This window comes from Manis pentadactyla, chromosome 2 (assembly GCF_030020395.1).
Source record: "Manis pentadactyla isolate mManPen7 chromosome 2, mManPen7.hap1, whole genome shotgun sequence".
NCBI classification, from domain to species: Eukaryota; Metazoa; Chordata; class Mammalia; order Pholidota; family Manidae; genus Manis; species Manis pentadactyla.
Window position 1 is genome coordinate 48,140,432 of NC_080020.1, and position 25,042 is coordinate 48,165,473.

Consider the following 25,042-nt stretch of genomic DNA (forward strand, 5'->3'; position numbering starts at 1 on the left):
GATGCTCAAGTCATTAGTTGCTAGGGAAATGCAGTTTGAAACTGCATAAGATACTACTTAATACACACTAAAATGGCTAAGAAGAGAATTGATAAATGCCTATGGTTCCTTTATCAAATGGAATACTACTCAGTAGTTAACCAACTACTGATGCAGCCACAAAGATGCTTCTCAAAGTATGCAAAGTGGTAGAAGCCAGACACACGATCACTTTTCACCATATGATTCCATTTACGTGAAATTCTCAGAGGTGATATTGTAGTACTAGGAAGCAGATCAGTGGTAGCCAGGAGTAGGAGAATGACTCCAAAGGGGCTTGAGGGAACCTTTGGGAAGATGTGACAATTTTATACTGTGATTCTGGAGGTGATTACATCACTGTACATCATACACTTAAAATGGGTGACTTTTAAATTTGTATTTAAATGATACCTTAATTAAGCTATTTTTTTTAATGTTATGGGAGCATAGAAAACGAAGGAGATGCTACCCAATTCATTTGCAGCCCTGATACTATAAATGACAAAAGCACACTAAAAGAAAACAATGGCTCATCTTACAAATTAATAATGTGAATATCCAAAATAAAATAGTAGCACATCAAATCAAGCCTTATGTTAAAATATGAACCAGTAGGATCTATTCTAAGAATAAAGAGGAGATTTAATTTTAGGACACCTATCAATGTAATTTATCATATCAAAGCAGAAAAGCTATATCTTGATAGATGCCCCGAAGAAGATAATATTACAATCTAATTCTCAGAAAGTTATTAATCAACTAGGACTAAGGTACAAGTACTTCTTTAATATGATAAGGAATACATATCCCACATTACCCACAGTGTGTAACACTAAATAATGAAACAATAGAGCTAAACTTCCAATAGAGAGCTCTGTAGAAAAGTAATCCTGTGGGATATTTACCCAGTCAACCCCCCTCCCAAAAAAAGAAAAGAAAAAAAGAAGGTGGTTTCTCGAGTCAAATTTCAGTAAGTTTACATCCCACTCTTGAGTATGTCACATTGCATTGAATGTTTAAAGAAAATGCCAAGTCTTGGAATAAAAAAAGCTATTGAATCCATTTTCCCAAACTTGAATATGGGCCCTTTCTCTTTTCCTATAATATCTATTAACATCCGAGAGACCACTCCCCTGAAAATGTTGCATTACAAAGCATTCTCTTTAAAGTCAGGAGCAAGCCAGGGTGCCTTTATCTTCACTGTTATGTAACACTGTTCAGGAACCCCTAACCCATTTAGTAAGCCATAAAAATGAGGAAAGATGTGGAAATACTGAAAAGACAAGACTTTTTTTTTTTTGCAAATAAAGATACCCTCAACAATCAATTGAAAAGTCAGTGGAACAAGAGAACATGATGAGGGGACTGCTTTTACACAAAAAGTTGGTAGTTTTCTAGACAGCAGCAATAATTAGATAGTACTTTTTTATCTCATTCATGAGACCAGAAAGAATAAGCGATATATATATAAAATGTCTGGGAATTCTTAGCCAAAAGTGTGAGGCAATTTCAAAGACCACAGGAGGTCACTAAAAGAAGCCTTTGAGTAGCTGGAGAGATGTTCAGAAGAGAAACTCTTTAATATTACAAAGGTGTCAGAAATCTCCAGATTAGTACAGTTTCAGTCAAAATACAACTGTGATTGCCTATAAAGTTAACAATAATTCTAAGGGTTATCTGGAAGAATACATTAATGGATGTAACTAAGGAAATGAAAAAAGAAAAAAGAGTAATGGAGTGAGAGGCCATTGGTCTCCCAGACATAAAATTGGTCAAAATTATAAAGTGGTGGGCAGCAGCACCTGACAGGGTAGGTAATGGGGACACTACAGAAAGTCCAGAGCTCAAGCCTAGCACTCACAAAACCTCAGTTGATGATAGAGAATTTAAATCTTGGTGTTGGAATGGCAGACCAGCCAACTGGAAAGTAAAGCTAAACACATTTCACATCTTCGTTCCTTACGATGTATTCCAAATAAATTTAAATGTAAATGACAAAAATTTATGAAAATGCAAGAAGTCCAGGTAAACATCTGTATAATCTTGAAGGGGCTCAGGTCTTTCTCGACAGAAACTTCTTCCTACCTGACAACATAAAAATAAAAATTTCAGAACAGCAGATAACACAGTTACCAAAACTATCCACAGTATATGAAACATACATACATACCAAAATAATGAGGATGCTGCTGCTGTTGATAAAAAAAGATACGCCTTTTATCCAGGCATGTTTAGTTTTAATGGTTTATATAACTTTTGTCTCAGCACATGTACTTATATCTTTCTAACTGTCTTAAACTGGGGAAAGATTTATTTAGGAAGATGTTTACTTCTTCATTCTTTACAAGTGGAAAAGATTAGAAGCAACTAAAATGCCAAAAAATGGAGGATTAGGATAATATTTTACAGTCATACAGTAGAATACTGTGTAGCATTTAAAAGGATGATATCTTCGTTTTCTAAGACTGCTATAACATATTACCACAAACTGGCTTAAAACAATAGAAATTGCAAGAGGCTAAGATTGAAATCAAGGTGTTGGCAGGACCATCTCCCTCTAAAGGCTCTAGAGGAGACCGTTCCTGGCCTCTTCCAGCTTCTCAAGGCTCTAGTTGTTTCTTGGCATCCATTGGTTTGTTACCTCTGTTACCCCAGTCTCTGCCTCTGTCATCACATGACCTTTGTTGTTTGTCTGCACATGGGCACCAGTCATTGGATTTAGGGTTCACCCTAATCCAGCTTGACCTCATTTTAACTATCACATCTACAAAGACCCTATTTCCAAATAAGGTCACATTTTGAGGTTCTGACTGGATGTGAATCTGGGGGGACCCTAGTCACCCAAGTATAAGTGATATAGAAGAATATCTAAAGATGGCAGAGAAATGTTTATAAAATCTTATTGATTAAAAGGAATAGTTATACAACAACAGGTATGGTACTTTATATAGATTCTAGATAGTGTATATAGAGCCTAGAAGAGAGTGAAAGTATATTAATCAGAACATTACCAATGGTGATGAGTAGGCAAAGGCTTGAATGGTTTTAATTACTCTAATGAATTTCTATATTTTCTGAATTTCAAGCAGTGAACATGTTTTTGTTTTGACAAGACAATAAAATAATGAGCCTTTCTTATCTAGGTTTTCAAACTAAGCTTAAAAATGAATTAATATTCTTGATTGTCACAGCTTTTGTCTAATCGGCTAAAAATATTTTTAGAGTTTGCAAAGTTCAAAATAAATTTTAAATGTCATTAAGAAAAGACTGTTTCAAAGTTGAATACTTGCCTGTTATACAAGATAAGTTTTTAATTTTCCAAATTACAGATAATTTGAGCTATTTGTGTTTGAGATACTCATTTTGAGTATTTACTGTCCTTTGTGTCATTAAAATTTCACTATGTAATTGGAGTTATATTTCCCATTCCATCCAGCCAGTTGTGTTAGATAAGTATAAACTTAAAAACTTTCCAACTACATGTATCCTGCAGCACTGGTGAGATACTTGAAATGAACAATCATTATGTTATTTGTTGTTGTTTCCTAGACAAGGAATTGTTCCTCCAGGTCTCACAGCAAATGAATTATGGAGAGCAAAGTACATCTATGATTCAGCTTTTCATCCCGACACTGGCGAGAAGATGATTTTGATAGGAAGAATGTCAGCTCAGGTTCCAATGAACATGACCATCACAGGTTGTATGATGACATTTTATAGGTGAGTTATGGAAATGTAATCATAGCTAGTTCAGTTTATATTACAGAAGCTGAAAGTACATTTGTATGTAAGTAGTTTTATTTTTTCACTTTGAGTTCCATTTTGTATAAATGTTCCAACTTCAGGGGTTGTTCTACCTTTTTCCTCTGCTAAATAGTATTCTCTGCTGTTCAAAAGGAGGCTGAATCTGTCCCTGAATCTTAAACCCAAAAGAAAATAAGATGGAGAAGGAAATAAAAAGGTGTCTCTAAGCAAATGCAGGTGTAAGTATAGGTATAGGCTTAGATGTAGATACAGACATGGACCTTAAAGCCTGCATATGCAGTTAGGACGGATCAAGACTACTTAGCCTACAAATGGCTTCTTTTTTCCCCAAGAGAAGGGACGTAACATTTATTGAGTCCCTACTCTGTGCCAAGCTCTCACAAATTTCAGTTGAAGTTTAAGGTAACTCCAACCTTACCGTAAGTAACCCTCTGAGCTTGGTGTATCCGTATCTAATGAATGAAGAAACGGAATCCCTGAAAACTCAGCCCGGCCACATAGGACCTAAGCTTTTGACCCAGAACATGCAGTCTTTGACCCAGCATTCTCCCTTCTGTAGTCCTCTCCTCTCTGGTCACCGGTGTTCACATTTTCTGTTCTGCACAGCGGCTAGGTCACAGGTGATGGCGGGTATATGATGGATCGCTCTGTTTTAGGACCACACCGGCCGTGCTCTTCTGGCAGTGGGTTAACCAGTCCTTCAATGCCGTGGTCAATTACACCAACAGAAGTGGAGACGCCCCCCTCACTATGAAGTAAGACTGCGAGATTAACCATCCGCTGCACCCATCTAGTGTTCATTTGACTCAGTGCCAATACTTTCCTGTTTAATAAAGTAGATTTGCACAAATTGTTTACATTGTTGAGAATATTATGGAGCATACTTGTATTAAGTAGTGCTTGTTTTCCTCCCCCTCTATAAAGAGAACTCTTGTCCAGCTTGCTGTCTCAGACATGACTCATGCAGATGGTGACCGTTGGCAGGAGGACGTGCCCCCCATCCTGGGGCTCCTTCCCCTGCAGCACACACCACAGGCAGCCCAGGGCTGGCCTGCACAAAACAACAAGCTGGTCCCACCTGCCCCTGCCTGTGGACAGATAACCAGGGGCTGAAGTAGCAGCATCAGCAGTGTGATCTCTGCAGAAATCAAGGGGACTTTTATATGTGATTTTTCTTTAAAATAAGTCATTTGTGGAGCCAAAAAGAAAGCAATTAAGTTTAAAATTTTGCTTCCTATAAAAAAATGTTTAGACAGGCTGAAGTGATTGGTTAACCACAACTTTTAGCACAACTTGTGTAACACTTAGAGGGTTTTCTTTTTTATCACTCTAAATTGCTTTTGACAGTCCATATTCTTCTACCTTCATCATATGGAACAAAAGATATGGCAATCTACAACCAGCAGTGTTCATCACACCTTCATTTCATCTAATCCTTGAATTAAATTTTATTTTAAAATAAGAAAAAACTACTTGTGCTTAAGCATATGTTAAAGATGAGACTTTTAGTATTTTTATATAAGAAGATAGAATTTTAAGAATGGCAGCATTGCATTTTTACTTGCATTATGTTATATTACATATAATATATGTAATTATATATAATTTATATAATATTAAATACATAAAACATTAAGTTTATATTATATTTATATATTATGTATAGTATTAATTATAATAATTTGTATATTACATATGAAATATATATAATATGTTAATATTTTGGAAAGTCTTTTTTATTTAAGCAAATAAGCTGTGAACATTTAGGTCAATAGGCGTTTCCCTGCCTTTGCAGCTTCCAGTCACTCACAGCTCCCTTCCTTCCAGACACACACCTATTCTAAGTAGTTACTTGTTTTCAGTTATAGTTAGGTTATATGTGAAGAATGCCATTTTTTATGGGTCTACTTGCTTTTTCTCTGAATTTCTCTCCTTGTATAGTGAAAGAAAATGTTGCTTTGCAGAATTTGCATTTCCTGACATTGTTTATGTACTCTTCTCTTTCTTTTTAGTGAATTGGGAACAGCTTATGTTTCTGCAACTACTGGCGCTGTAGCAACAGCTCTAGGACTCAATGCATTAACCAAGGTATGCAGATCCTTATTTTCCAAGTACAGCTTCTTAATTTGTTCTCAAGCTACCTGGCTCTAAGTCTGTTGTTTCTGAAAAATAGTTCAAGCCCTATGACTTTTTTATCGTAGCCGTTATCTTCCACTGTATATTTCAGTTTATTATCCAATAATCTTGGGAAGGGATGTCACCAATAACTTCTGCCAAGACCCTGGTCTGACCTGGTGCTATGTCTCAAGTGCCAAATGCTCACCCACCCCAACTGCCCACCAGAGGCCACACCCCTGAAGAAGTTGGGGAGCCAACATCTAAACTCATGACACTGGGACTGCAAAGCCCCCTACTCCATCAACCACACTAAGCTGTCCAAATGTTTTGGAAGTCTGCATTCAGGATACCCTTACCAGAAATATAGAAATACCACTAGGAAACAAGTTTTGAAAGTACCTTGGCCTGAGTTTCTAAATAAATAGGACTCTGCATTTTTAGCAGTTTTCAAGGAGAAATAAGTATTTTCATTCAGTAGTAAGGAAAAGTAAGGTAATGCTTTTGGAATTATCTTTTCTGCAGCATGTCTCACCACTCATAGGACGTTTTGTTCCCTTTGCTGCGGTAGCTGCTGCTAACTGTATTAATATTCCATTAATGAGGCAAAGGTAAGATGAATATGCACTCTTTAAAGGACTTGTGTTTGACAGAGAGTCTTTTGTAATAATTAAAATTCATATTAATATTTAGATGAAATTATATGAGATCTGGGATTAACTTCAAAATAATTTATGTTCGGGGTGAGGATGGGTCCATTGATGAAACAAGCTTAGCCAGGAGTTGCTAATTAAGTAGGCCAGTGAGTACCTGGGGGTTTAGAGTACTCTTTCTACTTCTGTGTTACGAAAAGGTTAAATTATGTATCTCAGACTTACATTTAGTTGTGCTAAGACTAGGCAAAGAAGGAAGGTCTCTTCCCCCAGAATTTTCTGATTGGGTTTAAAATAGTATTAATCTCTATCTTTGGGAGTATTTTTTTAGAACTGGCAAAAATTAGAAGAGAAGAAAGAACAGGAAAAAGCATTTTGGAATGGATGACAAAAAACAGGGTAACAAAAGGAGCTATAATTTTAGTGTTAGAAACTGTAGTTAAATATCCAGTAGTGCCATGTACTGGTGACCCCTATGTCATTATAAATATTTGACTTAATGATGCCATATATTATCTCTCTCTCTTGTTTGGAAAGTTGCTCAATCATGAGCACAGAAATAACCTTCTCTTTAAGTTAGCATATTCACCCTTCGAGTCATACTGTTATTTAAAATGCTGCACTTTCTTTTTTATAACAGTTAACTAGTGTTATTTTACTTTTGTGTCTATCACACATGGATTAAACTCATCCATGGTATTAATAAATAGAGCTGTTGGTGCCAAAACTGACACTTGAGTGGGTCTTCAGATTAAGGAGCGACTTGATCTCTCACAGCATAGTACTATTTTCAGCCGTTTCAGGAAGACATCTTTGAACTTCTTTGCACGTGTTTTGCCCTGTAGGGAACTCAAAGTTGGCATTCCTGTCACAGATGAAAATGGGAACCGCTTGGGTGAGTCAGCAAATGCTGCAAAACAAGCCATCACCCAGGTCGTCGTCTCTAGGATTCTCATGGCAGCCCCTGGCATGGGTTAGTAGAACTCCGTCATCCATGCATTTTTTTCAGTAGATACAGATTGAAGAAATGTTTATGCATCAGTGGGGGGAAAAAATTACACCCTTTGGTGGAACTTACTGTCTATCAGAGGAGGCAGAGAAAAAAACAAAGGAAGTAATATATATAATATGTGAGATGGTAATAGGGCTAAAGAGAAGGAGGGTGTGGAAGCAGACAGGAAGATGAGGGAAGAGGACTAAAGCCGAGGGAGCGAGCCAAGTGGGCCCTGCCGCGAATGTCTCAGGCAGAGGGGATGGCAGGAGAGGGGAGCTTGCCTGGTGCATTGGGAACATTGCAGGGCAGCAGGTGCAGCTGGAGCAGACGGGGAGGTGGGAACCATAGGGTGGAATGAGCGAGGCCTCAGGGCAGGACGTGGATGGCCCCGTAGGGTTTCAAGCCCTAGCTATCAGTCTGAGGGATAGGAAACCATGGAGGCTTTTGAGCAGGGGGGTGGCATAATCCTGTGTAGGTTTTGAGTGCATGGCTGTGAGTGCTGTGTTGAGAACAGACTCAGGAGGGGGCAAGAATGACAGTTGGAGACGGGTCAGGAAGCTGTCACAGCACTGCAAGCAAGTGTTGATGGACGGGTTGGCAGTCCCCAGGGACCAGGGCGGTGACAGCCTAAGGGGAGAGAACTTGAAGGCAAAGAATTCGATCTTGTAAATCTTGAAAAGAAACTTCCAGAAGTTCTTGAATAGGAGTAATTTCTACTGAAGAGTTGTTATCTTTATCAATTAGAAAGCTTTGGAACATGAACCAAATTGAGTTGTTAGAGCAGCTCTTAAGATATGTGCCAAACTACTCCTCAGTTTTGTTCACAGAGCTTGGAGTCAGCCCAAAGGCAGAAAATCGACATTGCATTCACTTCCTTGAGACTCTCTGGTGTACTCCCAAGGCTTCCTAGAGCTACCGTCAGACTGGGGGCCTAGAGGAGGTTCTCAGACTTACTCAGAGACCAGAGGGCCTGGCAGTTTTGCTGCTCTTTCTAACCATTAAACATGGTTAATTTCATCATCTAAACTGAATTTGGCTATTAACTAAGCTCCCAAAGGAAGCATATGTAATCAGCTGCCGTCAAGTTTTCCCAGTAATATTTTTTGTTGTCTTTAAATTCCTTTTGTCACTGTATATGCTCATCAGCAGATGAGTAGGAGTGGACAAGAAGAGTTGAAGAAAAGGGAATGAAGGAAAACTTTGAGGAACATGTCAGTCACATTCCAGCTAACTGGGATTATCTGATTTAACCACCACTAACTGATTGAACAAGGGAGCCCCTCAGCGCCCTCATGAGATGGCAGTATGCACTGCAGGGTGGATGCACTGTGCAAACCACAGTGTGCAATGCAGGCTGAGTCCGCTGAGCCCAGGATGGCACACTGTCACTAACCTAAAAGGGGGCCAGGGAGCCCGCCCCAACATGCATGCCCACTGAGCCCAGATTTCTAGACTTGTCGAAATCAAGGTTGCAACTTCAGCTTCTACCCAGGGTTTGCTTGTGGTTTTATTCTTTCTCATTGTGAAATACGAGACTCCTCTTTGGAGTTCTGCCAGCCCAACAAATCTATTTCCAGTGGGTTGGTTATTTTAAACATTATTTAGTCCCCAGGGAAGAAACACAATCTTTCTATCCCAGTGAAATCTCTAAAGGCAGTTGTCATATTGAAGTGGTGGATGTGACAGTTCAGTCTGATGAAAATTATGCACAAATGAACTACCACTGCCCAGTGTTCTATGTGTGTTGTTATTGCATCTAATCATCATGGCCAGTTTGATTCAATTCTCTCCATTTTATAGATGAGGGAAACAATACTGAGGCCCAGAGAAGTTACAGAACTTTTCCAGGACCCCTCAAAGCAGGGCTCTTGGCACTATCCTCCCTGTGGGATAGATGCCCTGGGAAGGCTGTGTTTGTCTTATTAGTACAGGAGGGAAGGGTTCTTGATGTTCATACTGCTGCATATTTAAAATTAGTTGTAAAGTTCTCTTCAAGTTTATAAAATGCTTTGGCTGGCAAGGAGCATTACATTATTCTTCAAAAATCTAGAGAATGGGAACAGTGAATTTTTTTTTTAATATTAAAGTATTTTAAAGAATTATTACAAATAGTTGAACTCTGCCACTGTGAAAGTAGCCTAACAGTGACATCAGCCTTTTATGAAATTGTTAGAGAAAAAATGTGAGCTGAAAATAGACCTTAAGTAAAGATTTAAATGGATCTATCTTTACTTGCAGCCATCCCTCCATTTATCATGAATACTCTGGAAAAGAAAGCCTTCCTAAAGGTAAGCCTCAGTTCTATTTATCATCATGTCAATCCTTTCAATTCCTTTTCAGACCTCAAACTATAGAGCGTATTTCCTACATGAATAGTGAATGAAGAATTTGAAGGCCAGTGGCACTTGGGCACTTACATAAATAAAAAGATGTTTCCAAGAACATTTTGTTTCTAATCGCAGGTATTTGAAAGAGCTCTCAAAAACGAAGACTGCTACCCACTTCTCTTGAGAGGTTATAATTCAGTTATACACTTGCCTTAGTCATCAATGGGTTGCCTAGCTAGGTAATAATGAAGAGATGGGGAGAATTTGGAACAGTATGTTTATAAGTCACTATCCATCCTATCAGAAATGAAAAAAGAATTTGGAGTAGTAACCTCATTGAGCACTGAATTGAGTGCCCCGATGGATTGTTCTTTGGTGGTCATATCTAATAAGACATTAATCTATTAGCTGCCTCCCCTCAAGATCTGAAAATATTACAGGACGAAACTAACCAAGAAGTCTCCATGTGCTATATGCATTCTTTCTACATTGACTTTTGTAGCTTCTGTGATTTAATGCAGCAGTATTTAGGCATCACCTTAGTTTCCCAAATCTTACAAGTAGGATACAGTGGGGTAGGGTGACTCATTTGGCTCTTGTGGTGGGGAAAGTGACATGGTTAGATGTATCAGAAGAACTGCTCAGGTTCCTTGATGGAGGAACAGGTGTTTTGTGATGAAGACTGCAGGTCTTTTGGGGTGAATTGTTTGGAGTCTTAGAAACAGAACAGTAATATTGAGGGGACACTAAAAAGATCTGAGAAAAGAAGATAGTTCCCAGACAAACATAGTTCCCTTCCTGAGTGATTCAGTCATTAGGAGAATTCTAAACGTCCCACAGATAGGTTCATTGACCTGTGTACTCCCTAGAGGCCCTGGAAGGAAAACTAAGGCCAACACTAAGTGAACTCCCCATAAACACTTTCAAATACGATTATGTTCTTAGAAAGCATGCTGTGAAGACACCGTTATGTTGAGCGCCTCATTTGACCAATGTGCCTGGGCTGTCACCTGCCGATGCACCAATGCCATGTAAGGGAATGGGGCCCTCCGCCTCTCATATCCTCTCCTGCAAGCTTTGGACCTGTGGAGGAATTATATTCCCTGAGCCGCTGCTCCTAGCCGTCTTGCATGTCAGTATGAACCAGTGGTGGAGTGTCGTGGTGGCTCCGTAGTGAACTGTCCCACTGCTCCCTGGAGTGTTCCCAGGGAAAGCCACAGACCCTGGCCTATTCCCAGGAAGCTGCGCCCTCACAAGCCCTGAGTCCCCTTCCATTTCTTGTGTGGCTTCTGACAGCCTTAAGCAAAAATACAGATGTTACATATATTCAAGCAGTAAAGCTATTCATGTAAACCAAAATGTAACTATAGCCTCATTTGACATTTTACCCACTTACAGAAGTTATTTTGAGAATTCATGGAAATGTTCTGCCAAAGTCTCTTTCCGGTGCAAAGTTTAGGAAAGATAACTCTTAAATACTGCTAATGGATTAGTTTACATACTCAGTGACGACATCTTAAAAATATCAAATTACATAAACCTTTGGAATTCACCAACTTTGACATTTCCTTGCTTTTCAGATAATATGGAAAAAATTAATGTTCCTTCCTCTACCCATCCTGCTTTACTTGTGGAAGTGATTTAGGCTTTGAGGGAGAAAACCTATCAAATGAATTGATAATGGGGTCAGTCAACATCTTTCTCCAGGACATTAGGAGTGGGTGGCCCACTCAGTGGGCCCATAGCTTTGCAGACATTGAATTGATGCCTTGTGTTTTCTGCTGGCTCTTGATCTGATAAATGATAAGGATTACAGTATTTCTGCAAAGACACATATTGACTCAGACAGTCTTTTGACTTGCCTGGTCGTTAATTTTTAAGGTATCCGCATGTCAGCTTCAGAAACAATGGAAAATCAAAAATGGATTTAATAAACCTAACCTTCCACTCCTGCTAAATTCAAGCAAAATCATTTTTTTTAAAGCAATACCAGATTTCTAGGTAGATATAAGACTTGGAAACTATCATCTTGCCATGTTAGTTTGTCGGACATAAAAATGACAGCTTTTGGGATAGAGGAGCAGTAAATGTGGATCATTCCACCAATAGTGTAACAGTGTTAGGATTGTCATGAACTTGCAGATGACTGTGAAAGCAGTTTGGAGGCCACCTTCAGTGGCAACATCCCCACTCTTGAAGCTTTTACAGTCCTTTCTCTCAACGTTTCAATTGCCTCCCAACCCCTAGTGTGGAGTAGAAGCTCCCAACCTTGCCACTGATGGTGGGACATTAGGCCACGGAGTCTGCCCTCAGCCTGTGAGGACTGGCCACACTCTAGCTGCTAGCACGTGTCCTGATCATGGCTTGGATTTCCAGAAGTTCTACCCCAAAAAGTCTGCTTTTGAACTTATATTAATGCTGCAAAGTTAGGACACTGGGGAAAACGTGAAATGAAGTTGGTTTTTCACCCTCCGAATTCAGTCACGCCCCTGAACTCCTGGGATCTTAATGCCGAAAAGTTGCCCCTTTTACTCTGATTTCTCAGTGACGAACACTGGACAAAAAACATAGTTGGCATACTGCCAGATTTTCTTTCTTTGACAGAAATTGCCATAGGGCCAGCCTGTCATTTTCTTACATGAAGGAACCAGCAAATGGTACAAGAAGGTAGCCCACAATGGCCACACTGTCCTTTTCCACAATAATAAATGAATAAACTTTGAGTTTTCCTCCCTCATCGTAGTTTGCAGTTTTTAGCTTTGCTTAATACTGGACCCTTCAGTAATAATTTGGAGGTGTGCCACCTCGCCTACCCTTCACAAGGAAGCTGTCAGCCTGCCCAAACTCCAACACTGAAGGGCGTCACCCAGAGCCAGAAGGGGTCATTGGCTTCAGAACCCTTGTGGTAAGCTCAGAAGAGGCAGAGTAACTCAGGGGTCAGTCCTAGCACCTCGCTGGCTGTAGGGGGTCTGGCTGTAGCTGGGCTCCCTCAGCCTCAGCAGAGAAAAAGCCATGGCTAAGTGTTGTTGAGCTACTCATAAACACATACATTCCTAAGTTCAGGACTGCTGTTACGCTGACATTGCATTTTGCCCCCGTAGAGAGGAACATAGGATTTAATTGATAAAATAGCTGTTACCAAACCATAGGCAGAGGCAGCTTACATTACTATCCATGTGTTTCCATCTTCAGAGCACTTTCAAATGCTATTCTGAAAAGCAGGCTTTGCTGTGCCCCTGTTACAAAGGTTCCACAGGTCATTTCTCAGCAGTTTATAATTTCTGCTCGGTTGGCCCTCTGATTGCTCCCACAGCTCCAGTGGCCAGAGGTGCCTCTTTGCAAGGATGTACTTATCTGGGCTTTTACCTTGGATATGACCAAACTCCTCTTCAAACATGAAATGACCATTCTTGGCTTTTTTAAACGGGGAGCTTGGGGAGCATTCTACATGAGCCCTCCTCCCCTACCCCTTATCTTCTCCTGAGTGGAATGCTGGAGGAAGCATAGCTGTAGGCAGGTGACCCACAGAAATCTTGCAGTACATCAGAAAGTCCACTGACTAAAATCTGGTACTTCAAACAATGGCTTTCTTGAAGGATTGTTCCTGTGGTCTCTTTAACTTGCTGGCATTTGCATTGGGAAGAAAATTGATGTGCGTTGGGTCAGATCATAGTTCCTCATCCCTTAAGTTCTCCTTTGTCTGTATTCCTTTGATAGCAGGGAACTGTTCCATCTACTCAGTAGATTTTCAGGATTGTCTGCGATAGAGTGTTGAATGTAGCATTTATTTGTTCATTCATTCATTTGCTTAGTCAGCATCCCTTTGCTGAACACCTGTTGACTGCCAAGCAGAGCGCTAGGTGCTAGAATCATAGAAACAAGGCTTGAGCCATGCTGTTGGGAGCTGTGTAGCATGGTGATGGAAAGAGGTGGTCCAGTCCGTGCTGATTACACCACAAGGCACAGAGTGGCGAAGAATCCCCCCAACTGTGGTAAGTGGGTTGAGACTTGAATAGGACTGTTCAAGGGCACATGCTCTGCAGAAGCTCAGGGAAGAAACAGCATGGTTTGTTGGGAGATTTGTGGATGGTCAGGTTGCCTGGCCATGTGGAGGAAATTGACTGTATCACATACAAAAGTGAATGCCCACTGATTCATAGACTCTAAATGTAAAAATCTCCAACTGTAAAACTTCAAGAAGAAAAGATAATAGACCATTTTTGAGATCTAGAGTTAGGCCAAGATTTCCTGACACAACAAAGGCACAGTGTAAAATAAAACTGATAAATTGGACCTTATCAAAATGAAGTTAAAATTCCATTAAAGAAAATGAAAAAACAAGAAACAGACTAGGAGAAAACTTATGCAAAGCATGTATCTGATAAAGAACTTGTATCCAGAATATATAAAGAACCTTCAACACTCATTCAAGAAAACCCAATAAAAAATGGGCAATGTGATTGAACAGATACTTTACCAAATATATATGGATATCAAATAAGCACATAAAAAGATGCTAAGTATCTTTAGTTATTGGGGAAATTCACATTAGAACTACATGAGCTACCACTAAACACCTATTAGAATGTCTAAAATAAAGAAGACTGCCCCAGAAATGCAAATCAAAACCACAATGAGATAATGCCTCTCCATTAGAATGGCCACTATCCCAAAGTCAAGAAATAACAAGAGTTGGCAAGGATGTGGAGAAAAGGGCACCCTCCTACACTATTGAATGTAAATTGGTGCATCCACTATGGGAAGCAGTATGGAGGTTCCTCAAAAAATTAAAAAAAGAAATACCATACTACTAATAATTCCACTTCCAGGAATTTACCTGAAGAAAATAAAATCCTATTCAAAAACATATATGCACCCCTATGTTTATTGCCACATTACTTACAATAGCCAAGATATGGAAGCAACTAAAGTGTCCATTAATAAATGAATGGATAAAGAAGAGGTGGCACATATACACAATGAATTATTATTCAGCCATAAAAAAGAATGAAATCCTGCCATTTGCAACAACATAAATAGACCTAAAGGGTATTATGCTCAGTGAGATAAGCCAGGTACAGAAAGATAAATACCATATGATTTCACTTACATGTGAAATCTAAAAACAAAATAAAACAAAATGAACAAAACAGTAGTAGACTCTTAGACAGTGAGGAGTGACTGGTGGTTATCATGGAGGAGGGGTTGGGGTATGTGGGTGGAGAGATTGAGGGGGATAAAAGGGCACAGAAATCTCAATCATAATGTAAGTTGGTCACAGGGATGGTAGTACAGCATAGAGAATACAGTCAGTGATTCTGTAACATCTTTCTGTGTTGACAGATAGTAACCATACTAGTGGAGGTGAGGATTTAATGTGGGTAACTGTTGAACCACTGTGTTTTATACTTGAAACCAGTGTAATATTGTATATCAATTATACTTCACTAATACAAAGAAAGACCTCCCCTAATAAAGTTGGTGAGAATATAAAACTGGAACTCTCATATCAGGCTGATGGGAATATAAAATGGCACCATCGTTTTGGAAAACAGGCAGTTTCTTAAAATGTTAAGCATGTGCATATCATCTGATCAGCCATTTCACTCCTAGGTATTTGAAAGCATGTATCCATCAAAGATAAATGTTCACAGCAGCTTTATTTGCAATAGCCAAAAACTGGAAACAACCTAAATGCTCATTAACAGGAGGATGGATTATCAAATTGTGGTATATCTGTGCAGTGGAACACCTGATTAGCAATAAAAAGTAATGAACTATTGATTCATGCAACAACATGAATGAATCTCAAAATAATTACACAGAAGAGCAGGTGCTGTATATAAAATCCTAGAAAATATAAACTGTAATGTATAGTGACAGAAAGTAGATTAGAGATTGCCAGGGAATAGGGTGCAGGGTTTAGGGAAGAGAGAGGAATTGCCATGGGCGCAAGGAACGTGGGAAGTATTAGGGGTAATGGATATGTTCATTATATTGATATTGATGGTGGCTTAGAGCTGAATACATATGTAAAAACTGATATTGTGCACATTAAATATGTGTAGTTTACTATATATGTCAAGCCATTAGAAAAGAGATCCTGGTAGTGGTGGAGGGGGTGGTATGGAGGGGGAATTTAGAGGCAGATTAACTTTTTGAGCTTTTGCCTCATTGAATATATGTCTTCTAAACTTCGATTACTATTTTTAATTCATTTCATTTTCATTTAAAATATTCTGTGTTTGCACAATTCTGTGCTAGGTAAGACATGAGCCTACCCCGAGGCGTTCTGTGAGTATATAGGAAAGACCCAACATCCACAGCTCACTAATTTAGTCTCAGACTAAGTCTGTTTCAGCAGGAGGGATGAATTAGGCAGCATGGGGTGCTGGAGAGGAGTCGGGAGAAGGGATGGCGTCCACGTTGGGTCTCACCAGTAAGCCAGAGCTGTCGAGGATCCTTGCCATTACCAAGAGCCTTTCCAGAAAAACTGTGCACACACACAGTCAGCCTTTCATTTGTGCATGCTGTTCTTTGAGGTGACACACAGCTGTTCCTGGGATAACAAGCTAGGCCCATTTGCTTCAGACAAGAGTCCACTTGGAATAAGGAGGCTGCTCTCCTGGGCCCAAGTTCCTCCTTCTGCAAGATCTCTTTCAGGATGCAGCCCGCCTTCCCATCACCAAGTCTGTGTACTGGCTCACGTGTCACATGTCTGGGAATTGCTCAGGTGACGATCTACATTTCCTTGTGAAAACCCCTCATCATCAGGAGCCGGTTGCCCACAGTACAGTGTTTCCTTTCCTTGCTCTCCTTCGAGGGGTGTGGCCCCTCTGCCTAAGCTCTGTGGATCTGCCTCCTCTTGACAGCATTTCTCCCTTCCTCTCTAGTCCCTGCCTCTCTGCGCTCATGTTAACCCACGTGATGTACCTTTCCACCAGAGGAGTCTGCCCAGGGACTGGGGTACGCCTCTCACTCAAGCCTTTCTTGGGATCGTGATCTTTTAACAGCTTGTGTTGACTCTAAACTAAGTTGGCTGATTTCATTACAACCAGGGCACAGCTTGTTTGCACCCATTTCAGTGGCCTTATTTATATAACCATATATCTCATCGCTCTTTATGTTGTGCATTTTGGTACTACTCCTTTTTGAAAATGAAAAATCTAACAATACTTACTCTCCAAAAGACCAACCAACTCATTCGTTCCCATTTTTAAAAAGTGGCAGGCAAAAACACCAGCCACTGACAGCAACTAAACCCAAGAAAGGAAAGAGGAGCAGGGGAGGGAGGGGGGAATGTTTGGGTTTCCACTAAGTTCCAGGTGCTTTATGAATATTACCTGCTGTATCTTCACCCACACGCTTTCAGGAACCACTTGTGACGCTCATTTGGCAGATAGGGAAACCGAAACCTGGAGGGACTGGGCCCTGCCTGCCCTTGCCCTGCAGCTGGGAACATACTGGCAGGGCAGGTTTGTTTTCCCATGGCACCAGACTCTACTGCCTCTCCAACCAGAGGGTACATTGTAAGTGAATGAGTGATGTCTGTACCTCCTGTATATTGCAGGCATCTCTCAGAATATATGTTCAGCGGGAAAAAGTGAGAAGCCATTTGATCTTTGCATGTGCATTCATTGATGATAAAGGAAGGCCACAGAAAGTCAGGACTAAATATGCTTGTTGCAGTGTTAACCCCAATTTCACTAATCACTTTCCATCTGGATCTTGTAATGTGGAGCATTTCCTCCCAGTTAATCAGCAGAAGAAATTGTCTGTAAGAGCCTAGATGGAGGTAGTCAAAATAATTTATTTCTCAACACAGAGGTTCCCATGGATGAGCGCACCTGTTCAAGTTGGATTAGTTGGCTTCTGGTGAGTAGAATTCCTTTCATAATTAATTTTTTCTAAAGATAAGTATACAGCATATGAAAGGGAAGGGAAAGGGTAGATAAAATGGGACACAAGTTTTGAAAATGGGACCATCCCAGAACACCTGGGACTTAGGGTCCTAACAATTAGATTAAAATAAAGAGAAACCTGCAACTTTTGGAGCTGTTTGCATGATTCTTTTTTATTTTATTTATTTATTTATTTATTTATTTATTTTATTTTGTTGTCATTAATCTGATTCTTTTTTAAACTCCTGTTACCCCTGACATTTTTAAGAAATTATTTTTGCTGTCCTTGGTAATAAAATTACACAAACAATATATTTTTGTGAGGCAATATAATGCTTGCACGAAAGAAAGGGAATGATTGTAGATGTAAAAGAGAAAAAGAATCTAAAAAGTCAGCCATTTCAAAATGCTTTGATCTGTCTTTTTTTGTTTTTTAAGCTTGGTATTTGCTACTCCTCTGTGCTGTGCTCTGTTTCCTCAGAAAAGGTATGTATTTGTTATTCTCCAGAATGATCATGAGTTTTAATCCTAAAAACCAGTTGATACACACACTGTTATTCCATTTCACTAGTAGGGAATTTGAGGCTCAAAAACATTTAATGAAGCCAAGTCTCTCAAAGGGAGAGAGGCAGAAATCCAATGAAGTCTGTTTTATTTCAGAGCTTTTTCCCCAGCTCTTTTCTACCCACGACTGTTACATTTGAAAATGCTTTATTCTTCTATAAGAGTCAGGTTAACTCTGGTGCAGATGTGCTTTCATAAAAATTTAATTATGGCTCATTGTCGTCCAGTCCATTGGCAAATGGCATCTATAATACAGACATACTAGAATTTAAGCTCTCCCTCCAGGGACAGCAATTATACACACTTAGCTTCAGTGGTTGGAGTATTTGCTTCCCTTCTTCCCACTTAGTTTTTTATTGTGCCTTCAAAGCCTTTTTGTGCACTTTTATCACAGGCTACTCTTGAATCCTGCTTTTGATGTAAGAACTGGATTGATAGGCATTAAATTAGCATCAAATAAATCTTCAGCCTCCTCTTGACCTAACATCAAGAAACAGAAGAAGCATTTTGTTGTTTTGCTTTTGTTAAGTGCTACCAGGCTCCTGCCTTTATAATGGGTTACCAAGCTCCTGGCCAATGGGTCCCTTACATGCTGTAAGCTTTCAAAGTAGGGCAATGTGTTCTGTTCTAGAACCAACTTTGTCAGGTCCCTCCACCTGATAGAGATCTCCACCTGTTATCTGCTCTTTCATTTCTGTCTTTGACTCCACATTATTCTTAATAGAGAATTAAATCTCAAGGAGAGGGAGCCTTTTATCACTGTGATGGCTATAGCCAAGCCCTGCATTGGAGAGAACAGGATCTTCAGAACTTGTTCTCTGAGCCCTGTACAGATGAATTTTCTCATCTCTAAAGAGGAGTAATCATACCTATTTCATTGAATTGCAGGGCTTAACATAAGAAAAGTTCATGTCTCAAGTATATAGTGCTGAAACACCAGTATCTGGTAGTTGATCTTGCACTCAGTGATTTAGAAATAGTGTATGTGAAATGTTGAGGAGAGTGACTGATAACAGGTATAATCTTAATAAATGTAGATATTATTTTGAGATTAAAAGGATTTGAAAATCCATAAAGAAACTTCCAATATAGGCCTGGTTTTGTGGTATGAGAAAAACAGGATTTTTGTTCTAACATTTGTTTTTATGATTAGTTTCATGGTATGGAAATTTAAAGTTACAGAAATTAGAAGTTTTCTGTGACTACTAGTGCCACTACTAGTGCTTGTCCTTGGAGAAATACGGTTTTACATTTGGGAGACCAAGAACACTCTTTGTCTTCCTCTATCTACAGTGAAGCTTATCAGTGAGGGACTTTGCTTATTCATTTGTTTATTTGTTTTTCCTTTTGTTTCTTCCTTGTCTGTTGCATAGAATAGGATTAATCATGTTCCTCGGTTCATAGCAGACTGTCCTCATTGTTCCAAGCATGACCCTGTTTTATTTCATTTACTTTAATAACATAATAAACCACCATGAATCCACTGCCTAACTCATGAATAAAAATATTACCAATAAATTACATCTACATATGGGTTCTTCACAGCCTGTTTCCCTGCCTCCCCAGCAGATTTAACCCTGTGCTGAATTCATGGCCATCACACAGTTGCATTTTCATTTTTTATTGTATGTATGTATACCTAATGCTGTTGTTTAGTTTTGTCTTTTTGGAACTTTATACTGTCATACTATATATAGTCTTCCTATACTTGTTCTTTGTATTCAATATCATATAACTAAGATTTGTCCATATTGCATGTAGCTATAGTTTAACCATTCTTTACTATCATATAGTATAGTCCATTGTATGAATATACCACAATATCCATTCTTCTGCATGAGTGAGAGATAATGAAAACATTCCTAATCAAAATTTATATGAAGCAGCAACAAATACTGCCTTGAAAGAAATTTATAGCTTTAAATGTTTATATTAGAAATGAAGAATGGCTGGAAATCTATGCACTAAATGTCCAACTTAAGTTTTAAAGAACAAAAGAATAAACTATAGGGGAAGAAAAAGGAGATAAGATCAGAAATAAATAAATTGGACAACAAAAAAATAGAGGATCTACAAAGTCAAAAGTTGGTTTTTTGAAAATTGTTACAAAGTAGACAGTTACCTTGTGATATCAAAATTTAAAGACTCAAATATTATGAATGAAAAAGGCATAACTACAGATTCAGTAGAGATTAAAAAGTAAGAGAATATTATCAACATTATTTTATCAATAAATTAGATAATAGGCAAAATGGACAAATTCATAGAAAAATATTAACAAGACTGAAAAATTAGGAAGTCTGAATTGGCTCATAGCCATTAAGGCAGTTGAAGTATTATGTAAACTTCCTACAAAGAAAGCACAAGAACCAGGTGGTTTTACAGGTGAGGTTTACTCAACTGTCAAGAAACAGATTATGCCAATTTTTTTTAACTCTCCAAGAAGATAGGAAACAGAAGACTCCCTATCAGTGGAGAAACAGAAGGACCAAGAGGCAGTATAGTCTGTTGGTTAGGAACATGGCTTTGGGGTCAAGAAAAGATCTGGCTTCATATCAGTTACATCTTCAGTTTCTTAATCTGTAAAATTAGGATGATACCTGACATTCAGGGTTTTTATAAGGATTAAAATGCATAATGTCAAACAACAAATGATTAAGAACTCATAGCTATTATTATTGTCAGCAGCAGCAGCATTTTAAAATTACCCAAAGTCCCACTACATAGAAAATAGCTGTTGTGGTATTTTTTTCTATAGGCATAACTTTTTTTTTTTTGCACATGTTTATAAGTCTATATCCTACCTTTTTTACCTCATATTTTACCACATCTCAACTAAGAGGCCAAATTTTTTAAAAGATTAATTACATATCAAAATGTTAATAGGTTTTCTGCTAGTATGAATTCTGGACAATTTTCCTTTGTACCTTTATATTTATGTGTTCATAACAAAAAGCTTTAATACATATACACATATAGAACATTCAAGTACATTTTTTAAGTGCATAAAGCAGAGACTAATAGTGGTCATGTCTCAGTGGTGTGACTACAAGGGATTTTTCTCACACATTTTAGTATTTTCTGAAAGTTTGAGCATGAGCGTGTGTTTGTATACAGTGGACAAAAGCTCATCAGTGCGGGTGATTCTCAGTGTTAAAAATCCCACTGAGGGCATATGTGTTTTCCCATTAGTGATGAGCATTTGTATTGTTTTCTTTGGGAAGTGCATCCCCACAAATTGTTTTCCAGTGCCAGCAGGGTCTGAGAGTGTCATTGCCCTGCATCCTTACCAGTGATGAGTGGATTTTGAGATTTTAGTAATTTGGGGGCTCTTTAGGTGTGTTTTCTTGATTATTAATGACAGTTAATTTTCTGAAAGGAAAAGGATGCTCGTTTTCTAAGCTCATGAAGCATTTTTCAAATGGGACTGTTTTACTGCATCAGTCGCGAAGTCTCCTCTCTGTTCTCTCCAGGTTCTAGTTCCCATTTAAACTCTGCCCACTTAATAATCCTGTTGTTTCTCCCTTATCCCAGTTCCATGTCTGTGACAAGCTTGGAGGCTGAGTTGCAAGCCAAGATCCAAGAGACCTATCCTGAATTACGCCGTGTGTACTTTAATAAGGGATTGTAAAGTAGGGAAAGGAACCCCCAGCTGATCCGGCCAACAGCATACCTGGTGCGGCCATGTAGGTGAGGGAATTCCCATTCGACCTGGCTTCTTCCAGTTAAGAAACCTTTTAAAGATCCACGTTAGCTTTTCAGAGTCAAGCTGCTACATAGAGCACAGCACCTGGTGTGGGCCAGGTGCCCAACACCTGTTGGCTCCTTTACATTTGAATTATGGTATCATTTACAGAAATACCCTTCCTATAGCTTTTATAGTAATTGGTTTTAAACGATAATACCCCAGCCCTCACCCAGAGTTCTAAACAGCACTGCTGGGCATAGAGTAGATGTTCAGTATATGCTCAATAAGTATTTGTCAATTATCATTCAGTGAAAAGGAAATCGGTTTAAAATACTGAATTTTTATCCATTCTTGTTTCAAATCAAGATCTCAGCAGTGATTTGGGAAGACACTAAAGGTCTGAGGCTAAACTATATGAAATGATTCATAAATATTAAGGGCAGTTTGCTCCCAGTTTGGTCAGTGAGCAACCCAAAGTAGATGATGAGTTCTTTGATCTGTAGGGAGGGTAAGAGCTCCTTCATATACTTCCTGAAAGTCACGGTAGTAGATAAATATGACAAGCCCTCCCTGTTGCCAACGACTATATGTATTCGTATTGCTGGTGGGTTTCTCTGGTTGACTTTTAAATTTATGCTGTTACATTCTTAAGAAGATGTTAATTTTACCTTGCACTTGTTGACTTTATATTCAGTTATTTACATCAAATAATCAAATAACTGAAATATACTAATGTCAAGTTTTAGAAGAATAGTCAATGCCAGTGATGTATGACTGGGTTGAATCTGTTCTGTTTGATTTTTTTAGAAGTGAGAACACAGTTCCAGCTACCTACATGTCTTACCTTGTCATCTTTATAGCTCCCTTTGGTTTCAGGAAGTTATGGAAATTATGTGTATGTGAATCAGTGACTAAATGGATTTTACTTGAATGATGTATATTACATTCCACCCTATTGGAAAAGAATGAATTCATGGACCACATTTATAACATCTGTAGTAGTTTCACATGTATTTAATGTAACAGAGTATGTTTCAAGTCTGTAGATATTCAAAGGCATATGCGAGATGGTGGTTTCCTTGAGTGAAGGCCACGCAATTTGATTGTAATTCAAAGACTTGTAAGTGAAAAAAGTGTAGAAACTAGTCTTGACAGATTTTTCCTGACGATGTGACCAGACTGAATTTCCCCATAAAGAAAAAATGGTGTGGTGTGCCTTGTGTCTGTGTTTCTGTTTTCTCTGAAAGGCTGTGGATCTGGAGCTTGGGGCCACTCTGAGCCTTCCTTTGTGCTGCCAGAATTTTCTCACTTAGGTTTTCTCTCTTGAAACCATTTGAAGCAAAATAGCTTCCCCGTGACATACTGGCCTTGGATGTATTTTGCTGCCTAGATGCTTCTCTTTAAAAAGTGGTTAAAAGCCTGACATTCAAGGCAGATCTCCATGAGGTGCTGGAAGGGTGCTTTTAACAAGAAACCAATGCACTTGAGCCCCGCCCCACCTGCCCCAGCTCATCTCAGGATTCTCAGCCCCTGTTCATCGGTAGCTTCATTTCAGAATCATAACCTTAATTGAAAAAATGAAAAACTGGTTTTAAGATGGATGAACTAACCAAAATTTTATACACACCAGAAAGATACGACCAAAGCATCATTATTAAAGGGATAATGAACATGGAGATGTGTCTTTTTAAACATTATTTATTGAATCTTCTGACTCCTGATGATTTTATATAGAAATTTTAACTGTATAGTTTAATCATGGCTTATAAAAAGGAACAAATGAACCAAGATTGGCAATCTTTGCTGATCTCTTAGAAATAACTTTTCTGGAGAAAAGTCCACATGAAGTGCAATAAACTTGTAAAGATAGTTATTTCTAACTCCTTTAAAATGATATAAGGAATTGTACGTACTTACTGACTGGCAGTTTTTATTTCAGTATTAGCAGTGTCTTGCCAGTGTTGGAATCAATGTGTTACTTCAGTTCAACTGGATGAAATGTTAAATAAACTCAGAATGAAAATAAATTCTCTGTTTTATTTGTATGTAAAGGATGATGCAGTTTTTATGTTGCAGTGGATGGTACCTTTCATTCAAACTTAATAGTACCATCAGTAACTCCAAGTGAAGAGAGAGTTTTACATTATGCAGGAAATAACATTTTTGTTTTGGCTACCAGTCTTCCACCTTGAACACCATACACATATCACACACACACACATACACACCAGCCCCACAATGCATTTCTAGGAATGTTTATTATAAGCATGGGGAGAAATGTGATTCTGCTTTGGACCCTGGTGACTAATACCATGGCACATGGTGGTGAGGTAAATTTGTTTTTATATTGTCAGATTCTAATGTGGACCCATCATTTGCCTAGTTCACAGAAAAAATAAAACTTAGCCCAAGATTGGGGAGTGCCTTATTAACATACTTAATAAAGAACTGAGCATTTTAACCTTCTTGGTCATGCCTCTGAATCTGTTTTGCTACCATAACTATTCATCACTTAAATTACCTAAATATATTCAAGAGCTTGGGTCTAGAAGTCAGAGCCAGTACAGTCTTGTTTGTACCCTGTTTTAAAATATATACATTTGGGCTACTGACATTCTCTCTGACCTTCAGTTTTGTTTGGTTGGTTGGAGAAAATAATTGAATCTGCCTCATAGAGTTATAAAGATTAAACAAGATAATCCCTGTATAGCAGTTGGCATTCAATAAATAGCTGCCCATCATATAGTTATTCATTTTAGAGACACTGGACATGCGAATTGCCAGTTTATCAATATTATGCTAAGATTTCAGAACCCTGGCAACTACCCCAGAGATAACCCACAACCCAACTAAAAGTATCAGATTAAAATGGTCAAGTGGAGACACTTGAATTCATCCTTTTAAAGTATCTAAACAAGGTTTTACCTAAATGAGACAAAGGTAGGAAAAGTCTCTGCCCCCAGACGAGAATGCTGGGCCTTCCCATAGTGAAATACACACTCAAGGCTGTTTCT

General features: G+C 38.7%; 1 protein-coding gene across 5 annotated transcripts in view; it reads left to right on the forward strand.

Moving 5' to 3' along the window:
- The window catches only part of SFXN1 (sideroflexin 1), a 45,591-nt gene extending 21,536 nt beyond the window's left edge, over nt 1-24,055 (forward strand). For 2 of the 5 annotated variants that reach the window (XM_036884724.2, XM_036884726.2), the window contains exons 3-12: nt 3,571-3,741; nt 4,443-4,541; nt 5,799-5,874; nt 6,427-6,512; nt 7,400-7,527; nt 9,787-9,836; nt 16,769-16,841; nt 17,701-17,750; nt 18,215-18,262; nt 21,875-24,055. In XM_036884724.2, coding sequence (XP_036740619.2) covers nt 3,571-3,741; nt 4,443-4,541; nt 5,799-5,874; nt 6,427-6,512; nt 7,400-7,527; nt 9,787-9,836; nt 16,769-16,841; nt 17,701-17,750; nt 18,215-18,262; nt 21,875-21,904 — 811 coding nt within the window. In that variant the 3' untranslated portion in view covers nt 21,905-24,055. Of the gene's footprint in view, nt 1-3,570; nt 3,742-4,442; nt 4,542-5,798; nt 5,875-6,426; nt 6,513-7,399; nt 7,528-9,786; nt 9,837-10,820; nt 15,304-16,768; nt 16,842-17,700; nt 17,751-18,214; nt 18,263-21,874 lie in introns of those variants that run through there. The other 3 variants (XM_057491919.1, XR_008993785.1, XM_057491921.1) reach the window with 3 other exon arrangements.
- The last annotated feature ends 987 nt before the right edge of the window (nt 24,056-25,042 follow it).